General features: G+C 42.2%; 1 protein-coding gene across 2 annotated transcripts in view; it reads left to right on the top strand.

Moving 5' to 3' along the window:
- The first annotated feature begins 694 nt into the window (after nt 1-694).
- Nucleotides 695-21,033, top strand: part of LOC124008991 (connector enhancer of kinase suppressor of ras 2-like) — a 60,770-nt gene continuing 40,431 nt past the window's right edge. For both annotated transcript variants that reach the window (XM_046320571.1, XM_046320570.1), the window contains exons 1-7: nt 695-990; nt 8,726-8,889; nt 11,972-12,174; nt 12,447-12,534; nt 12,835-12,876; nt 19,708-19,827; nt 20,071-20,130. In XM_046320571.1, the coding sequence (XP_046176527.1) occupies nt 924-990; nt 8,726-8,889; nt 11,972-12,174; nt 12,447-12,534; nt 12,835-12,876; nt 19,708-19,827; nt 20,071-20,130 (744 nt within the window). In that variant the 5' untranslated portion in view covers nt 695-923. The remainder of the gene's footprint in view (nt 991-8,725; nt 8,890-11,971; nt 12,175-12,446; nt 12,535-12,834; nt 12,877-19,707; nt 19,828-20,070; nt 20,131-21,033) is intronic.

Here is a 21,033-nt window from a genome sequence, read left to right as displayed (position 1 = left end):
CTATAGGTTGATAAGTACCTACAAAATGTGTCTTTTCCATATAATAAAACATGGGAACATCAGAAAGAAATGATAAGCACATACCCCAGCATTTGTCATGATGTGGTTTTACAGTAACTGAGATATTTGTAACTAACTGAAAAAAAGACTGTCATTCAATTGTATCTTGCATGTTTTGTTTGAGTCATTACTTCAATGTAAATTGCAGGGTGACCCAGTTTTAATATGCCCCCCCCCCCCCATACAGGCATTGATGCAAGCATCACTAGGTTTCTATTGGTTAAAACATAATGGCTTCGGTTCTGTTCCTACTCATATTGGTTGGATCTGGAAACAGTTAAGGGGCTGAACATATTCCTGATAAAACATGTTAAAAAAAATATAAGAATATGCTTAATTTTTATGCCTTACGTTCAGCTGCCAATGTTTCTCTATAAAGGCATCAGGTAATTATATATTATTGCACCATTCCCTGTGTCTCTGGAATGAAGCATGTGATGCTGCGGTGTGCAGGGGAGGGAGGGGTTGAAAGACTTTCTCACTCAGAGAGAGACTCGCTTCTCTACACAGTACAGTGGGGTCGGCAGGTAGGCTACTGTTGAGTGTATGTGTGTGTGTGTGTGTGTGTGTGTGTGTGTGTGTGTGTATGAGAGAGAGAGAGAGAGAGAGAGAGAGAGAGAGAGAGAGAGAGAGAAAGAGAGAGAGAAGAGAGAGAGAGAGAGAGAGGCGGCTGAGTCGTTTCTGTGAGCGCGTGGACTGCACCATAGCATTCCGTACCCAGGATACTGTCACCAGCCATGCCTTTACCCAGTAAGGTGCACTTATGTTATTTGATCTCTGGTATACCGATGCAACATTTCTGATTTGCGACACCCGATGTTCATGCTCTATCAAGTCCTTGTTTGAAGGATTTGAAGACATCGATGATGGCCCTCGTGATGGAACCTATAAGCAAATGGACACCTAAGCAAGTGCTGGATTGGATGAAAGGTAATGATTATAAAACATGTTTATTTTCATTGGCATGATACTGAGAGAATACATTTTGAAGCGACTAACGTGTAAATTTGTTATATTTTAACTGAATACGTGGTTTAATAAATTGGGGCTGATTTTAGCTAAAACGCTGCTATTCTTTGCATTGAAATATTGATCGTGTGCCATTTTGTGTATCCGACCCTGATGTAGAAGCGCGCTATTCAGTGTTTCCTAATTATCGCCCTGGCCTGATGTAGGCTACGCATTTGTAGAACACCAACCAGATACTCAGACCAACTTATTATGCTACGTGTAAAGGTGTTCAACAGTCAGTTTACCTATAAAAGGTTCACATGTAGATTACCTCATACCATAAAGACTGCGTGCCCCCCCCTCTCTAACACACACACACACACACACACACACACACACACACACACACACACACACACACACACACACACACACACACACACACACACACACACACACACTGAATAAGTGTTGGCATCAATTGAGGCGTTTGCAAAACTAACACCATGGACAGCGAACCTACCTTATTTGATAATACGTTGACAGAGACTATGATTTACATTGCTACAAAAATCCACCATTGTGGTTAGTGATAAGGAACACATTGCAGGTTGCAAGCTAATCGAACTGGACAGCAGCTTTTGCAACCACAATTGTCAATTTCACCTTTAAGATATGCCTTAACTGAACTCAAAATGGTTGGCGTTACGATGTTCAGTGTGTTTTGAAGAGTTCTCCACTATCTGCCTTAACATTCATATTTCTATGAGAGAAAATATACCTACCTACAGTTGCTTTTATTATATAGTGTGGGAAGAGTACAGCTGAGTTGAAGCACCCCTTTGGTAAGACCAAGTGGATGACAAAACAATTGTTGCGCTACATTAAATGGCATAATCAGATTGTGTGTACTGTTATGTTAGTAGTGGCAGACTTCTGTCATTCTGGAGGTGAAACGCTAATTGACAACAAGCCTTCATTGGAAAGAAAGGTGAGCATGAGTAACTTAATGCTTATACATCCAAAGGGTTGAATGACGATCAAAAGAAAGACATTTTAGTTACTGTAACAACCAAATCCAAGTGAGATAGATCTGATCATGTTCTCTCTCACCAGGGCACAAGGATTTACTGTCATCCAACTAAAGAGGCTGTGATGTCAACCCAGACATGGGATATGTTTTCCCACATACAGTAGTTTCTGCCAGCCAAGTGTCAGTCCAGAAGTGCTTGCTTCTGGCGCTGCTGTCACAGATGTGTTTACAGCCTTCGCAGCAGGGCAGGGCTCGCCTATGGCACAACTTCTGTACAGCTGATACACAACACAACTAGAAGAACTTCAGTTCAGTCTCAAATTCTCCACCCCAAACACCATGGAAAGTGCATAAGCAAGGTGACATCTTTGTCATCTGTTATATTCAATGCTGTAGGTCAACGGATGACGCCAATACACAGCAAAATCTTGACAGTCTATAAGACTGGTAGAATACAACTGACATAAAGAACAGAGCCGGTCTAATATCTATCCTAAGGTCATTTGAGACAGAATGGTTGCTGATGTGCAATCTGAGACACAGAGAATGCTGATATGCAAGTTGATAAATGTCTTTGTGCTGCCACAGCTACAAAGAATATCCACACCCTCTCCACACCGTAAACTGTGTGTTATTGGTTGCTTTTAATCTCTTGTTCTTGAGTGGTTTTTGAAAGGTGGCCAGTGGACACCGTCATGAGGGGAAACTCTCACCTGATCCCCCCCCCCCAAAAAAAAAAAAAAAATCATTAGGGCAATAGAGATTCTATAATTGTGATTATGTAATTCTATAATAAGGGCTTTACACTCCTTGTTACAAAGAACATTGTCTATATATTGGACACTACACACAAGTAGGCACAGCATGACACACACACACACACACACACACACACACACACACACACACACACACACACACACACACACACACACACACACACACACACACACACACACACACACACACACACACACACACACACACACACACACACACACACACACACACACACACACACCAGTTGAGGCATTCATGAAAAACTAGCACCATGGACAGCAAACCTGCCTTGGTAATGCATGCCTTGTATTCATACAACATTCCAACTTTGTGGACCAGGGTAGGGCAGTTGGCAAACTAATTGAACTGTACCTCATCTATTTCATAACCACAATTATCTGTGTGTGAGAGTAGGTTCAATACCAATGAGAGTAAGAGGGAGGGACTGACCTGTTTTTGAGGGCATTGAGGACTCTGGATTATTCCTTTGGGTAAAATGTCGGTCATTTAGAATGAATACTATATACCTGTTGTATTTCATTCTGTGATAGGTCTGAGGGCAAAAATGAAGAAATATACTGCGAATAATTCACTTCTTCAAGGGGGCTTGCCTCTTGGTCACCAGGAAACTGTTGCCATGGAGCCTTGATAGCTGGAGGAAGGCAACAGAATGGAAATTCCACATGCGGCAAGCTATCAAATGAAAGCACCCTTACAAGAAAAGCATGAAAACAATATCACATATGGAAAGAAAAATGATGTGAAAGTTTCACGAGTCAGACACGTGGTTTTCGGAAAACAACATTTCACATGTATCTTCACCTGAACAAATCACATGGAAAAAATGTAAAGTAGGAAAAACATAGCCTACGTATGATCTTTCACATACAGTCATTCGAAAAGTATTCAGACCCCTTGACTTTTTCCACATTTGTTATTCTAAAATTGATTAAATCGTTTCCCCCCTCATTAACCTACACACAAGACCCCATAATGACAAAGCAAAAACAGTTTCTATTTTTCTAAAACTGAAATATTACATTTTCAACAGTATTCAGACCCTTTACTCAGTACTTTATTGAAGCACCTTTGGCAGTGATTACAGACTTGAATTTTCTTGAGTATGATGCTAAATGCATGGCACACCTGTATTTGAGGAGTTTCTCACATTCTTTTCTGCAGATCCTCTCAAGCTCTGTCAGGATGGATGAGGAGCATTGCTGTACAGCTATTTTCAGGTCTCTCCAGAGATGATTCGATTAGTTTCAAGTCCGGGCTCTGGCTGGGCCACTCAAGGACATTCAGAGACTTGTCCCAAAGCCTGTCCTGCATTGTATTGGCTGTGTGCTCAGGGTCGTTGTCCTGTTGGAAGGAGAACCTACACCCCAGTCTGAGATCCTGAGCGCTCTGGAGCAGGTTTTCATCAAGGGTCTCTCTGTACTTTGCTCTGTTCATTTTTCCATCAAACCTGACTAGTCTCCCAGTCCCTGTCGCTGAAAAACATCCCCACTGCATGATGCTGCCACCACCATGCTTCACCGTAGGGATGGTGTCAGGTTTCCTCCAGATGTGACGCTTGGCATTCAGGTCAAATAGTTCAATTTGGGTTTCATCAGACCAGAAGATTTTGTTTCTCATGGTCTGAGAGTCCTTTAGGTGCCTTTTGGGAAAATCCAAGCGGGCTGTCATGTGCCTTTTACTGAGAAATGGCTTCCGTCTGGCCACTCTACCATAAAGGCCTGATTGGTGATGTGCTGCAGAGATGGTTGTTCTTCTGGAAGGTTATCCCATCTCCACAGAGGAACTCTGGAGCTCTGTCAGAGTGACCATTGGGTTCTTGGTCACCTCCCTGACCAAGGCTCTTCTCCCCCGATTACTAAGTTTGGCCGGGCGGCCAGCTCTAGGAAGAGTCTTGGTGATTCCAAACTTCTTCCATTTAAGAATGATGGAGGCCACTGTTTTCTTGGGAACTTTCAATGCTGCAGACATTTTTTGGTACCCTTCCCCAGATCTGTGGCTTGACACAATCCTGTCTCGGAGTTCTAAGGACAATTCCTTCGACCTCATGGCTTGGGTTTTGCTCTGACATGCACTGTCAACTCTGGGACCATTGACAGGTGTGTGCCTTTCCAAATCATGTCCAATCAATTGAATTTACCACAGGTGGACTCTAATCAGGTTGTAGAAACATATCAAGGATGATCAATGGAAACAGAATGCACCTGAACGAGGCTGTAAATGTAACAAAATGTGGAAAAAGGGAAGAAGTCTGAATACTTTCCAAATGCACTGTAGTGGTCAGGATGTTGGCTGCTCCCATGGGAGACCTGTGATATTATATATTTCACATATTATTTTTCAGTTGGGTGGACATTAGTGCCCCGATCTCTCATAAGAGAAGCCAACATGTTGACCATTAGACCAAGAGGGACAATACCCATTATTGAAGTCACCATGAGAAACCACTACTCTTTCATGTGCATTTTCCCATTTTAATGTCAAGTAGGGCTGTCAATGGTTACAAAATATAATTGAGTTTATTGCAGTATTTGATGTGATTAATCATGACTAATTGCATATTGGCATGTCCAAAGTAACAGTAAGCAAAATCAGGTAAATTTATAAACACACTTTCTTTAACCTCACATTGTTTTTTTTAGTTGTATAGATTATGTATCTTGGCTGTTTTCAGTGAACTTTGAACGCTTTCAGACAATGCATAATAAAAAAGTGCGCAAAAATGACAAAAGTGAATTTGAGTTAACTGTCAAGATAGCGCCAGTTTTAACATGGTAGCCCTTTACACATATATACGGGTTGAACATTTCAGGTATGAGCACTGATAAACGCAGTTGCTGTATAGTAACATGCTTTAAATTACGTCAGAGTTCAGGCTCTTCTCTTCACAGCGCTGTATGGGTTTTGACTAATGATGTGTATGAACCCTAAATTGCTTTGCTATGTATTGGCAATTGAGAGACGCTGAAAACACAAGTCGGCCATATTGGCACTCCTAAGTAAGAGCAGTCCTCCATAGGAATGAATGGAATTACAAGTATTTAAGTATTTATTTGCTGTACTGGGGACAGTAACATTAGTTAGTAACATTTTTTATTAGTAACATTTTTTATTTTTTAATGTTTAGCTAACATATAATTGAAAAGTTTGCATGACGTTTTCTGTAATAGAATCAAAAATGAATGTAGACATTCAAAATTTTATATAGCTTCCGATTTTTTTTATTTTTACAATGGAGTAGGAGTACCAAGGTGGCTGCGCAGTGATTTCAATACAGCGCCCCCTGTTAGTCATCCAGGGTTTATATACATCATTGGTTTTGACTGACAGCTGTTCTGAATTTGAGCATCGCACGCGACAAGAAGTAACCTCCATCCCTCCGGCTAATTGGGCAACTTTAGTAAATGTTTTGTTGTCTGAGTGAGGGAAATGTTGTAAATTAATAGAACTCAATGTACTTTGAAAGATGAGACGTTGAGGATTATAATAAATGCCGCATTGATGTCATTCAAGCAAGCCAAAAACCTGACTAAATGTGCACTTCACATTTCCATATAATTCAATTAATGTCATTGTGATTATGTAATACTATGATTATGGCTTTACACTTCTTGTTACAAAGAACAGCGTCTATATATTAGACACTACACACACAGGTAGGCACAGCATGGCACGCACACACACACACCAATGCACCAGTTGATGCGTTCATGAAAAACTAGCACCATGGACAGCGAACCTGCCTTGGTAATGCATGGCTTGCATTCATACTACGCTCCAACATTGTGGATCAAGGTAGGCAGGCAAACTAATTGAACTGTACCTAATCTATTTCATAACCACAATTATCTGTGTGAGAGAATAGGTTCAATGCCAATGAGAGTAAGAGGGAGGGACTGACCTGTTTTTGAGGGCATTGAGGACTCTGGATTATTCCCTTGTCAATGTCATTTTTGATCAACGTTTATGATCACTATGTTTGATGTAAAGTTACAAGGTGACATGACGTCGTACCCTGGCTCATTTTGAACAGAATTAGCGTATGTTTGTATATTGTCAAGAACATTCGCAGAGGAACACACACCTGAATTCACTCATTACTCTTTTCAACACGCACCAAAATTACGATATTTCTCTGAACTGCCTTGTGAAAGAACAACACTGCAAGATCGTATTTTATAACTTAGCTAGTCATTTTGGCAATACAATAAGCTTTCAAATGATGCCCACTTGACCCAGATTTATAATGGGCCATTTGTGGGTTGCGTAAACAACAAAAGTAATTGTATGATCGCGGGCATGCAGCGTTGTGTTCCAAACAAAACAACTACAAGTGTGATTTCCCTAGTTCCACAACGGTACAGATAGGAGATCTCAAAAAAATAACCGTATAGTTGAAGACTCTTCATTAAAGTGCAATGAAGTGCATTGAAATTACTTAGGTGCAACTGTAATTCTTTTTTTTCTCACATGTGAAGAGGTGGTGTTAACATGTGACCTTTAAATTTAATACATGTGAAAATATGACTTCACATGTGAAAACAGCTATTCCACATGTGAAACTGCAAACAAAACATGTGTCAAGGGCAGCCATTGATGATCATTACTCTATATGGATGCATGAACGTGCGCACGCATACAAAAATGCACATGCATACACAAACAACACCCCCCACACACACACAAATGCATACACAAACAACCCCCCCCCACACACACAAATGTACATGCATACACAAACAACCCCCCCCCACCACACACACATGCTTTCACTAATTTCACTCCCACGAATGTACTGTGGAGACACAAACACACCCACACACAAGGCCATCAATTTTTATGTCAAGGCCACTGTGTGCTCAGAGAAACATTTCTTAGGACCCGTATTGAGCCTCGATTCTGTTACTTAGAGGTCGGGGCAGCAGCACATGAGACGGCAAGACAAGTGTTCGCCACATACAAATGGGGAACATAGTTCAGATGCTTTGCCTGACTATACAGACTGTATAGATCGAGATCAGTATTGAATAGATGTACCCTGAGTCATCTGTATATGGCTCAGAATGCATCATCTTTTGATCTACCTAGGCAACATCAAGCTGGCTATTTTGGCCCCTGTTGAATGCCTGTGGCCATGGATGTGTGTGTGCTGGGCTTTGGTGTGTTGACATGGCCCAGCCGGTGTGTGTAATGTGGGTCAGCTCTGTGCTGTGGCCTGCTCTTCTCCAATATGCTCTGTGGCTGGAGATGAGTCATCTCCCGGGAGCCATGGATGGATGCTGTGGTTGAAAGCCGAGACTCTGCTAGTCTGCTCTGCTGCTTTCTGGGCTCTCTCTCTCTTTCTCTCTCTCTCTGTCTCTCTCTCTCTCTGTCTCTCTGTGTGTGTGTGTGTGCCGCCTGGCCCGATGTACATGGCTCCAACACAGAATGCTGCAGTGGAGTCTGTGGCTCTGCTGTGCTCTGATAAGGATGGTTTTAATACGCTGTGGTGAGAGTGGTTTATCTCCTAGACTAGTCCCGTTTCTCTCTTTCCCCGTTATGTTCTGCTCTACACAAAGAGCAGCTCAACTGGTAGACTGGTTCTGTTCAGTTCTCTGGAGTTGAAACGTGAATGGTTGAAAGCATGCTTCTGGTATTATGTAGGAATTAACACAAAAAAATGGCTGAATCTGCCAATCACACAGCACTTTATACAACTCTGTTATATTTATAGCTTTCATGGTATATTTCAAACTTAAATCATTCAAAATAAATCAGCACAATCTGCATTCCATACACCTAGTGAATGAGTTAGATGTTGACAGTAAAGGAGACAAAGACATACTATTAAAACAAAGGTGTGCCTAACATAGATTCCCCCCTCATTGTGTGTCCCCCATGCAGGCCTGGATGACTGTCTGCAGCAGTATATTAAAAACTTTGAGAGGGAGAAGATCAACGGGGAGCAGCTTCTCCACATCACCCACCAGGAGCTGGAGGAGCTGGGGGTCACCCGCATCGGACACCAGGAGCTCATCCTGGAGGCTGTGGACCTACTCTGTGCCCTGGTGAGGAGTTCATCTAGACATGCAGGGCTGGAGTCAGGAGAGATGGTCAGGGCAAAGGGCTGTAGAGTTAGACCTCTTGTTTACGGACATGACAGAATAACTTTACTATCGATGCCTTCCAGTGCAACCAAGCCAGTGCAGTCCAATGCAACCAAGCCAGTGCTCCAACTAGAGAAACACGGTGGACGTGCAGGAGATGTCCAGCTAGCCTAGTTGCTAGATCTGTTTGTGCACCGTTTGAGAGACAAGGCATGACAGACAAGATTGAAGACAATAAAAGGTCAGTAGAAAGTGTCGCTTTATTATCTACAGCCGTCATCAGTGTTATCTGCTGAGTAACAAGGAGTAGAGGAGAGAGGCAGCAGCAGTGCTCCGTGACCAGGGCTAGAGAGGTAGAGCTGAGGCTAGGGCCAGTCGCGGCGATGATTTGTGTCCGTTGGAGCTAAAGGCTAATTCAGATTCATTGGTGAATTGTATCCTTTTTTCCTAGATAGAGGTGGAGTGGGAGGAGACTGTGCTGATTAGTGGCGGAGCGGGAGGAGCCTGTGCTGACAGAGGTGGAGTGGGAGTAGCCTGTGCTGATAGAGGTGGAGTGGGAGGAGCCTGTGCTGATTAGAGATGGAGCGGGAGGAGCCTGTGCTGATTAGAGGCGGGGCGGGAGGAGCCTGTGCTGTGTGCATCAGTAAGGGAGGCATGTAATGGGTGTCGTTAGTCTTGGTGTATGATGACTCATACAGAGAGAATCAGGCGTGGGCATGGGAAGAGCCCTGTTAGAGCGAGCTAAGAGCTCTGTATTAACTTGACTGATTCAGAGAGGGGCCACACAGCACACGTCCTCTCTGATGGGCTGAGGAAGTGTCTGATAATAGATCCATAGGCCTAGACAGCAGCAGCTGGGAGGGAGTGTGTGTGTACGCGCGTGTGTGTGTGAGAGGCTGCCTGTGTGTGAGGTGTGTGTGGAGCTAGCTGAGGTTAGTGTGTGATTCCCTGTGACAGAGCGGCCTGCAGCAGAACATCATTAGAGTGCCTGGACTGCCTGAGACCCAAAATCTCCACACAGACAACCACACACATGTTATCTGTGTCTGTTAATTAGATGGTCTGATGAGGGCTGCCTGGGTGTGTGTGTCAGAATGTGTGTGAATGTTGAGCAGAATGTTCCTCCTTTATGTTCACATAGGGGGCTATAGTATAAGTTTGCGACTGTGTGAGCGTGTGTGTATGAGTCTGTGAACATGTGCATATGTGCTAAGACAGTATAGTGTGTGTTCTGCATCCCATCTCTATTATAGTGATGTGCTGTGATTATCATTGGATGCTGGGACATGTCCCCATTGATCCTGGCAAAGTGCACTACAGCTGAACATTGCATCACTCTGCTGAGAGGAGGCTGACATGAGTAATGACTGTACTGGAGGAGACCAACAGGTGGAGGGGACAGGAGAGACAGGACACGGATGTGGTCATGCACACGCACACACACACACTGCCTTATTAGTGGCCTTACCAAAACGGATGTATGCTGAATAGGTCTCAGTCCCTCTGCTCTGCTTGTGTAAGACAAGACTCTCTGCAGATCAATTGTTGAAATTAATTTAACTTTCCTGGGTTGATTATATGAGTGTGATGGATTGAAAGACAATGCAGGCTTAGTGTCAGTGTGACCGCTGACTCACTTTGACATCAAACTGAGTGTCGGTTGTTGCTGGGAGTTAGATAATTGTCAGTCGGCATTGACCAGACAGACAGACAGACAGACAGACAGACAGACAGACAGACAGACAGACAGACAGACAGACAGACAGACAGACAGACAGACAGACAGACAGACAGACAGACAGACAGACAGACAGACAGACAGACAGACAGACAGACAGACAGACAGACAGACAGACAGACAGACAGACAGACAGACAGACAGACAGACAGACAGACAGACAGACAGACAGACAGACAGACAGACAGACAGACAGACAGACAGACAGACAGACAGACAGACAGACAGACAGACAGACAGACAGACAAGGCTCTGCTGCTGAGTTGTTGATGTAATAGGGATTTTGCTCCCACCAAATTACAAAAGACATTACAGCCATCAGAGGAAAGTGTCCCCTCCATGCAGTGACACTTCTCTCTGCCTGAATGGCTCACTGAAAGGAAGGTAGCAGGGAAATGGCTGAGCTGGTCAGTACTCACCACCACCTAGCAGCATAATGGTGTGTTTCCTCTACAGTGGGTCGACTGCCAAGAACAAGGCCTTATTATTGTGCCGCTTAGTTTATTTGCATGGATGTACAGCATAACATATTTAATTCTCCCCCACCTTTTATCCCTTGTCATCCTCTGCATTGACGTAAATAGGTGACTAGCGATGGAGAAGCCCCCATAAAGAGCAGCCTGATCAGACAGCAGCACATTACTTTGATATTTTGAATGAAAGAGGAAAATCAATAAGGGAAGAAGAAGCTATGGAAACACTGGGCTTGTTGTAATTAAGAGTGACAAAGCCAGGAGTCACCATGGCAACTGGGCTGGGCTGGGTTTAGCTACATTGTTGTGGGTTAGACAGGAAGGAGGTATTTCTCCATGGTGACAGTGACTAATGTTGACTAGACACGGAGAATCAGAGACAACTATTCACACACAGGCACACATCTCTAACAGGCACACTATTGTGACAACGAGTATGACAGATGAGTGGTCTTCATTGTGTCTATGATGAGGCAAGCATCCCTTTATGTTTACTTGAATAACTCTAGATCCAAAGGATAAAGCTGTCCACCTGGTTTGGTAAATAAATTAAGAGGGAAATCTGAGATTATCTGAGATTATGTGACTGAAGGGATTTGTCTCTATATATCTCTGGCATTTAGATCTTATATGCACTATACATTTGCTGCAGCACTGTTCTGTATGAGCTTTATAATGCAAGTACTGAACATGTCAGTCACACCACAATGTCATTGCAAGTTACTGTTATTTCTCCACGTGAACTTAATGTATCCACATTTGAACTTCAAAGTCAAACACTTCTGGGAGCATACTGGACCATGGCCTAAGGGTACTGTGCGCTCTGTTCCAGAACTACGGTCTGGAGACTGAGAACCTGCGTACCCTATCCCACAAGCTCAATGCCTCAGCCAAGAACCTGCAGAACTTCATCACAGGGAGGCGTCGAGGTGGCCATTATGATGGCCGGGCCTCACGCAGGCTGCCCAACGACTTCCTCACCTCTGTGGTGGACCTCATCGGAGCAGCCAAGAACCTGCTGGCCTGGCTGGACAGGTGGGTGTTACATCTCAGTTTCGGGGGTTGAGATTGATGCATCGGAACATCCCAGTTTTGTTAGACTTAGAGTAGCTTATTTTCCCCAGAGGAATTTCATTTGCGTATGCCTAATAGTTTATATATGGTTCTCTTTCATTGTAAAGTTGTTGCGGAAGGCAAGTACTATCTTATGCAGAGATGTTTCTTTTCTATATCTCACGGACTGCTCTGCCCTCTCCTATCCTCTGATGTCTGATCCCTGCATAATGTACTGTCTTCCCTCTTGCCAGATCCCCATTTGTCAGTGTGACAGAGTACTCCTTACTGAAGAACAATATTGTTCAACTGTGCCTGGAGTTAACCACCATAGTACAGCAGGTGAGTTGTCCAGGGGTGGGTAAAGGTTAGCGAATTAATTAACTAGTTAGTGCATGAATATGTCTCTGACAGAACGCTTGGCTATATACCTCCATTTTATAATTCTGTTTTGTCGGGAATAAGATGAAGGCCGACTGAAAATAACTTTCCTGTTTTAAATACTCTCAAGAGACAGTCTGCCAACTAAATTCATTTCACTGCACTTGGGATATTTGCATCTGTCTCATCTGATAGGAGCTCAGTTTTATTTTAATGTTTAAAAAAACATTAGTTCTCTAACTGGTTTTAATTGTCTTGCAGGACTGCACGGTGTATGAGACAGAAAACAAAATTCTTCATGTGGTGAGTTTTGAGTTTCCTTCTATGGGGTTTAATGCCCACAAGACCTACAAATCTTATTATCAATCATTAACTGCCACCTAATACTTAATCTTAGTTAACAGTCATAACATCAGCAACTGTAGTCAGTAAACAGTAAAAACTTATCAAATGTTTTCACAATAAGTGGCATGTGAATCATCCAACGTTATATGGGACTATGATTTAAAACACTCAGGAATCTTTACACACACACACACACACACACACACACACACACACACACACACACACACACACACACACACACACACACACACACACACACACACACACACACACACACACACACACACACACACACACACACACACACACACACACACACACACACTTGAACATGTGATAATACAGTCACACGCGTCCTCCTCATCGACCAGGCAGGCAGCACTATGGAAGAAAAGGGTTTAGATTATTAATAAGAGTGTGTGAGTCTGCCTGTGTATTTCTCAAAAGCCGCAGTTTTAAGGCCTTTGGTTGGCAGTCTGTGTTGAATAATGCAGAACCTCCCTGCTGCTCCCGCGGGCATTCCTGCCTACAGCAATTAGACAGGGAGAGAGATGGTGAGGCAATAATAAAGGAGAAGCTAGGACAAACTATGTACAGGACAGACATGTTTTTGTTTGTCTGTGTGTGTGTGTGTGTGTGTGTGTGTGTGTGTGTGTGTGTGTGTGTGTGTGTGTGTGTGTGTGTGTGACAGTGTGTGTGTGTGTGTGTGTGTGTGTGTGTGTGTGTGTGTGTGTGTGTGTGTGTGTGTGACAGAGAGAGAGCAAGAGAAAAAGTGAGAGAGAGCAATGGAGAGAGAGCCCAACTGGAGACTAAGGGAATAGATGGAAGGTCATGACTGTGTCACTGTAGCTACGCTGTTCACTGCCAGCAAGTTCTGGTCACTGTGCTACTTTTGGCAGTAATAGAAACCTACATACAGTACATTTGACATGACATCTGAAGGACATGACAGCATCCAGCACTGTTCATACAGTGCTGCATAGACCAATGAGAGACCCCTTTTTCCTCAACTTGTTAAACCTGGGAAGGAGAGCCGTAGCTTGCCTTTGAAGAATGCCCTGTGTGTCTCAGATGATGAATAAACCGAAGAATCGCTCATTAAAAAACGGGTCAGATTCTCAGATAATTGCATACAGTGCTTCATTCTTGTTGCTCTAAAAACGCAAGCAGGAGAAGAAGAAAGTGACTCCAGTTGGCTCCCAGTTGGCTCTTTGTCCTTCAAAGTGACACTGTTGAACTCCAGGAAGTGATGCACGATCCCGATGCTCACAATAGACAATGTAGGAGACAGTGTAGTAGTAATACCTTACACTGTGTAGCTTCTTTTCCAGGTAACTGCCAAAATAAAGGAAACACTTGTCGTGTCTTTACTATCTTTAAATTGAAGACTTAGTTTTTATCAAAGATTCTCTGTAATTAGTATTACGCGATCAAACTGATTAATCATGTAACTGTAATTAACTAGGAAGTCGGGGCACCAAGGAAAATATTCACATTACAAAGTTACAATTTCCTAATATAACCTTTCAGATATTTTATATCTGATCAATTAGTCTTCAAATTAATTAATTATTTACTTTACCTCACGTTAGTCTCATTCCAAATGTCGTCAATTGTTGGTTATCTGCATGAACCCAGTCTTCACTATGAGTCATACATACATCAATTGTCTTAAATAATTTATTTACTAACTAAGTAATTCACAGAAATGCATGAACTAACAGCAGATAGTTACAAGGAAATGATAACGGAGTTTCCCTGGAGGGATAAACCGGTATCGCGGCTTGGTGGACAAAAGGGGAAGTGGGGGTCAACTGAGATGAGACACTACAAAGTTGATAATTATAACAATTGAAATGCTAATCCTTTGCACATGAACGCTCACTCATTCGGGAACAATTACAATCAATATATATATTTACGCTCAGTGTGTCGTCGGGATCTTTGTTGAAAAGTTGGTTTCTGTTGGAGAGTTTTCGTCCTCTGATTTAGTTCAACTCAAAAGGGAATTGGAGTTTCCTTCATTAAACAGTCCAAAAACACATTACACACTTTTACAAACAGTATCATACTCACTCATTCATCTTATACAACAATTAGATGTAAACCTCATATCTGAGGCTATTATATAAACAGCGTTATGGTCATGTGGCCACACCGTCTCCCATGAGCTTCCCCAAGTTGTAACAAACGGACCAGTTCGTAGCTGGATTCTTCACCAATCTTTTATCCTTTCTCCTGAACATAAATGTTGTTCGGACCTCAAGTTCTATGAGGTGGCAGAAATTCCTTTGTTCTCTATGAAAATTCACTCTGTCGTTATACTGTGTGGCCATGAGGAGATCCTCTCCTCAGGAATTTACGACCTCTCTCTGACCACAGCAGTCTGCTTGTAGGAGCAGAGAGCGGGGGAAGGTACTCGCTGTACCCAAAGAGGGCAACGTCATGACACACTTGATTAAATGAGGATTACATAGTATAGTGTAAGCAGGTACTTCCACACAGGTGTGGTTCCATGTATAACAATGCCCAGTTGCCCATTATTTTGGCTACCATGGTTAGAAGAAGAGATCTCAGTGACTCTGAAAGAAGGGTCTCAACCCAGCTAGCACATAACATTCTGAGGTGATTTTTGTGTCCTATGGTTATTTTGCATATAACCTTCCCACAACTTTCTTGGAATGGTGTAGGATAGTTGCTTGGCTTTGGAATGTTCTCATCACATTTAAGGAACATGACAAGAAAACATTGTTTTTAAAGTCATGTTCTCAAATTGTTCCAAGAATGTTAATAGAAGGTCTAAGGGCCCGGGGCTGGGTTTCTACTACGCTAACATATGGAATTGTTTTAAGAAGGTCATACTAAGGATCATTTAGCTATTTGATTTAGAATGTTATTTGATGAAACATTGAATTTGGCCTTACTGCTATTAGCCTATAGAACACATTGAATGACATGGAATTCATCATGTCAAAACAGATCATTTGTATTTATTTTTGGATTATGTTTTGAAGTGCCTGTCCTATGTCTGAGAGAAGTTCAGAAAATTATTTCTATATTTTTTTACCCATATTTAACCCCTTTTGGCACTAAAGTACTTTCATAATAAAAAAATCTGGTACAGGGTTACCTTCAGATGAGTCTTGTGAGACTTGTGGGCATCCTAGAGCAAAACAAGAGAGTCTAACCTTTTGATGGTGTGGTCATATTAGTGTGTAGCCCAAACTGTTCAGACCCTACTGGCAGATCGGCAGTATTGGCTTCAGACGAGTTCCCTGACACTCGTAGAGCTAAATGGAAAACACCATTGTGAGAGTCTCACCTTTCCATAGAGGGGAAGACAACAGATATTTCCGTGATAAGACCAATTTTTGGAATCTCCTGGTCTGACAAACACTGCTGCAGCTCTGCCACCTTCTACTCCAGATGCAGAAGGTCGACATCAACGCAGCATGCAACATATCTCTAGTTGAAACGGGATACATTTTAATGGGGATTTTCATTTTAATGCTGATCAACTTTAGGTTAATAGGGAACTTTTTTCTGTGGGAAATTCAGTACTTCAGCATATCATTTCCTACAGATTTTCTCATGGTTGGGGCGTCAGGTAGCCTAGTGGTTAGAGTGTTGGATCAGTAACCGAAAGGTTGCAAGATTGAATCTCCAAGCTGACAAGGTAAAAATCTGTCATTCTGCCCCTAAACAAGACAGTTAACACACTGTTTCTAGGCTGTCATTGAAAATAAGAATGTGTTCTTAACTGACTTGCCTGGTTAAATAAAGGCTCTATTTAAAGTAATGTTCTCAAGTTGTTCTCATAACATTAAGACAACTTTCCATAAAAACCACAAGTAAAGTTTAGTAATGTTATAAAAAAATAATTACATTCTGATCTCAGCATCAATAAAACTCTTTCTTTCTGTCTTATATCTTGTTACGTGTGGTCAGTGTGGTCATGGATAGAGAACAGAAGATTATAGGTTGAAAAATAAATGTGTTGGCATGATTAATAGCTAAGGAAATAATTTTCCATATGTCCTATCTGTGATTGGAGTTAAAAAATACAGATAAAGTCGGAAGTTTACATACACTTAGGTTGGACTCATTAAAACTCGTTTTTCAATCACAAATTTCCTGTTAACAAATTATAGTTTTGGGAAGTCGGTTAGGACATCTACTTTGTGCATGACACAAGTCATTTTCTCAACAAATATTTCACTTATAATTCAAAGTATGACAATTCCAGTGGGTCAGAAGTTTACATACACTAAGTTGACTGTGCCTTTAAACAGCTTGAACAATTCCAGAAAATTATGTCATGGCTTTATACGCTTCTGATAGGCTAATTGACATAATTTGAGTCAATTGGAGGTATACCTGTGGAAGTATTTCAAGGCCTACCTTCAAACTCAGTGCCTCTTTGCTTGACATCATTGGAAAATCAAAAGAAATCAGCCAAGACCTTAGAAAAATAATTGTAGACCTCCACAAGTCTGGTTCATCCTTGGGAGCAATATCCAAACGCCTGAAAGTACCACGTTCATCTGTACAAACAATAGTACACAAGTATAAACACCATGGGACCACGTAGCCATCACACCGCTCAGGAAGGAGAGGCGTTCTGTCTCCTAGAGATGAATGTACTTTGGTGCGAAAAGTGCAAATCAATCCCAGAACAACAGCAAAGGACCTCGTGAAGATGCTGGAGGAAACAGGTACAAAAGTATCTATATCCACAGTAAAATTAGTCCTATAGCGACATAACCTGAAAGGAAGAAACCACTGCTCCAAAACTGCCAAAAAACTAGACTACGGATTACAACTACACATGGGGATAAAGATGGTACTTTTTGGAGAAATATCCTCTGGTCTGATAAAACAAAAATAGAACTGTTTGGCCATAATGACCATTGTTATGCTTGGAGGAAAAAGGGGGAGGCTTGCATGCCTATGAACACCATTACAACCATGAAGTACAGGGGGTGGCAGCATCATGTTGTGGAGGTGCTTTGCTGCAGGATGGACTGGTGCACTTCACAAAATAGATGGCATGTGGATATATTGAAAACAGCTCAAGACATCAGTCAGGAAGTAAAAGCTTGGATGCAAATGGGTCTTCCAAATGGACAATGACCCCAAGCATACTTCCAAAGTTGTGGCAAAATGGCTTAAGCACAACAAAGTCATGGTATTGGTAGCGGCCATCACAAAGCCCTGACCTCAATCCTATAGAACATTTGTGGGCAAAACTGAAAAAGCGTGTGCAAGCTAGGGGGCCAAAATTCACCCAACTTATTGTGGGAAGCTTGTGGAAGGCTACCCGAAACGTTTGCCCTCAAGTTAAACAATTTAAAGGCAATGCTACCAAATACGAATTGAGTGTATGTAAACTTCTGACCCACTGGGAATGTGATTAAATAAATAAAAGCTGTTATTCTCTCTACTATTATTCTTGTCAGGATTTGGCCAGGGTTGTTCCGGTTTTTGGACACTAGATGCCCCCATTGTGCCTTTTGACCTTTTGTTTTCCCTTGATCCCCATTATTATTTGCACCTGTGCCTCGTTTCCCCTGATTGTATTTAAACCCTTTGTTTTCCTCTGTTCTTTGCTCTGTGTTTATATGTTAGCACCCAGCCCTAGTACTCTGAGAACTATTGTTGATCCCGGTGGACTCTCTTGTGGAATTCTGTGTTTTGTTCTTGTTTGTTTGTTTTTTTTTGAGTATCTTTTGAGGCTTTTTGTGCTTTACCTTCCACCTTGTGGATTTACCTTTTTTGTCTTGGAGGATTACCTTTGGTCTTGTAGGATTCCTTTTGAGGTTGTGGAGTTACATGTTTTCCTGAAGAACTTCACTTTTTACTTCATTAAATACACCGTCTCAAGTACTGCTGTGTCTGCCTCATATTCTGGGTTCTGCCGACTATTCGTGGCTCAGTTGGTTAAGTGACTGTTTCTCACTCCGGAGACCCGGGTTCGTAACCGGGTCCTGACAATTCTGACATTTCACATTCTTAAAATAAAGTGGTGATCCTAACTGACCTAAGATAGGGAATTTTTTACTAGGATTAAATGTCAGGAATTGTGAAAAACTGAGTTTAAATGTATTTGGCTAAGGTGTATGTAAAAGTCTGACTTCAACTTATTGAAACAGTGAAAGTTAAGGAAGTTACAAAAGTGCATTAATTAAACCTCCCAGGAAAACTTTCAAGGAACCAGAGTAAAACGTTCTCAGAACCTCCCTGCAACCTAAAAATAAATGTTTCCAGAACAGGTGAAATTTTCACTTCTGTTTTTAGAAAGTCTAGAAAACTTTCAGTTTTACCGGTCTGGAAACGTATGGCTTCGTTCTCACAACCAATGTGAAATCAAAATGATTAGTTCCCACAACTTCCGAGTTACCAAATGTGCTAGCTGGGAAAGGAGTTTATGGAGTTTTAAACGTGTGTCTCAGTCACCAGATCTCAACCCAATTGAACACTTATGGGAGATTCTGGAGCAGCGCTCGAGACTGTTTCCCACCACCATCAACAAAACACCAAATGATAGAATTTCTTGTGCAAGAATGGTTTTGCATCCCTTCAATGGAGTTCTGCGAAGGTGCATTGAAGCCGTTCTGGCGGCTCGTTGTGGCCCAGCACCATATTAAGACACTTTGTGTTGGTGTTACCTGTATCATTTAGGCATCCAAAGAATGATAGTTATTCAGGCAGTAATTCATATTACCCAGTTGTCAGTGTGAGATGCAGCATATAGAATGATCCCTTCCTGTCTTCTTCTGTCTGCAGTGTAAAACATTGTCTGGGATCTGTGACCACATCATCTCGCTGTCCTCTGATTCGCTGGTGTCCCAGTCGGCCCATCTGGAGGTGGTGCACCTGACCAATATCATGCCCAGCGAGGGCCTGGTTAGTTCTCACTCTATACAATAGATGCCTTCAATCATACCTCCACAGGAGCTGAACAAGGAGTTTGTCTAAGATACTCAGTATTTGACAGGATAGTTCTATGACAGAGAAAGCAGGCTCACTTTGTTTGCTGTTGCTTACAAGTTTCATAACAAGATATTGGGAAGTGTAAGTCTCATCATTATTACTACATTATTCTGCTTTTAAGTTTAATAATGTTCAGCATTTTTCCTCTCATATTAGGGAATGTACATCAAATCTACATACGACGGCCTTCATGTCATCACTGGGACCACTGAGAACGTAAGTCTACTTTCTGGACCCTGTTTCCCTGGAGTAAAACAAATGTTTCACTTTAAACATTCTCTGCTAACCATACCCACTCTTGCCACCATACCTTTTAAAAATATATATCTATTTTTATTTCACCTTTATTTAACCAGGTAGGCTAGTTGAGAACAAGTTCTCATTTGCAACTGTGACCTGGCCAAGATAAAGCATAGCAGTGTGAACAGACAACATAGAGTTACACATGGAGTAAACAATTAACAAGTCAATAACACAGTAGAAAAAAAGGGGAGTCTATATACAATGTGTGCAAAAGGCATGAGGAGGTAGGCGAATAATTACAATATTGCAGATTAACACTGGAGTGATAAATGATCAGATGATCATGTACAGGTAGAGATATTGGTGTGCAAAAGAGCAGAAAAGTAAATAAATAAAAACTGCGGGGATGAGGTAGGTGAAAATGGGTGGGCTATTTACCAATAGATTATGTACAGCCGCAGCGATCGGTTAGCTGCTCAGATAGCTGATGTTTGAAGTTGGTGAGGGAGATAAAAGTCTCAAACTTCAGCGATTTTTGCAATTCGTCCCAGTCACAGGCAGCAGAGTACTGGAATGAAAGGCAGCCGAATGAGGTGTTGGCTTTAGGGATGATCAGTGAGATACACCTGCTGGAGCGCGTGCTACGGATGGGTGTTGCCATCGTGACCAGTGAACTGAGATAAGGCGGAGCTTTACCTAGCATGGCCTTGTAGATGACCTGGAGCCAGTGGGTCTGGCGACGAATATGTAGCGAGGGCCAGCCGACTAGAGCATACAAGTCGCAGTGGTGGGTAGTATAAGGTGCTTTAGTGACAAAACGGATGGCACTGTGATAAACTGCATCCAGTTTGCTGAGTAGAGTGTTGGAAGCCATTT

The sequence above is a fragment of the Oncorhynchus gorbuscha genome, linkage group LG02, assembly GCF_021184085.1.
Source record: "Oncorhynchus gorbuscha isolate QuinsamMale2020 ecotype Even-year linkage group LG02, OgorEven_v1.0, whole genome shotgun sequence".
In the NCBI taxonomy this organism is placed as follows: Eukaryota; Metazoa; Chordata; class Actinopteri; order Salmoniformes; family Salmonidae; genus Oncorhynchus; species Oncorhynchus gorbuscha.
The sequence above is the reverse complement of the archived record's forward strand: the minus strand, read 5'-3'. Positions and strand labels throughout refer to the sequence as shown.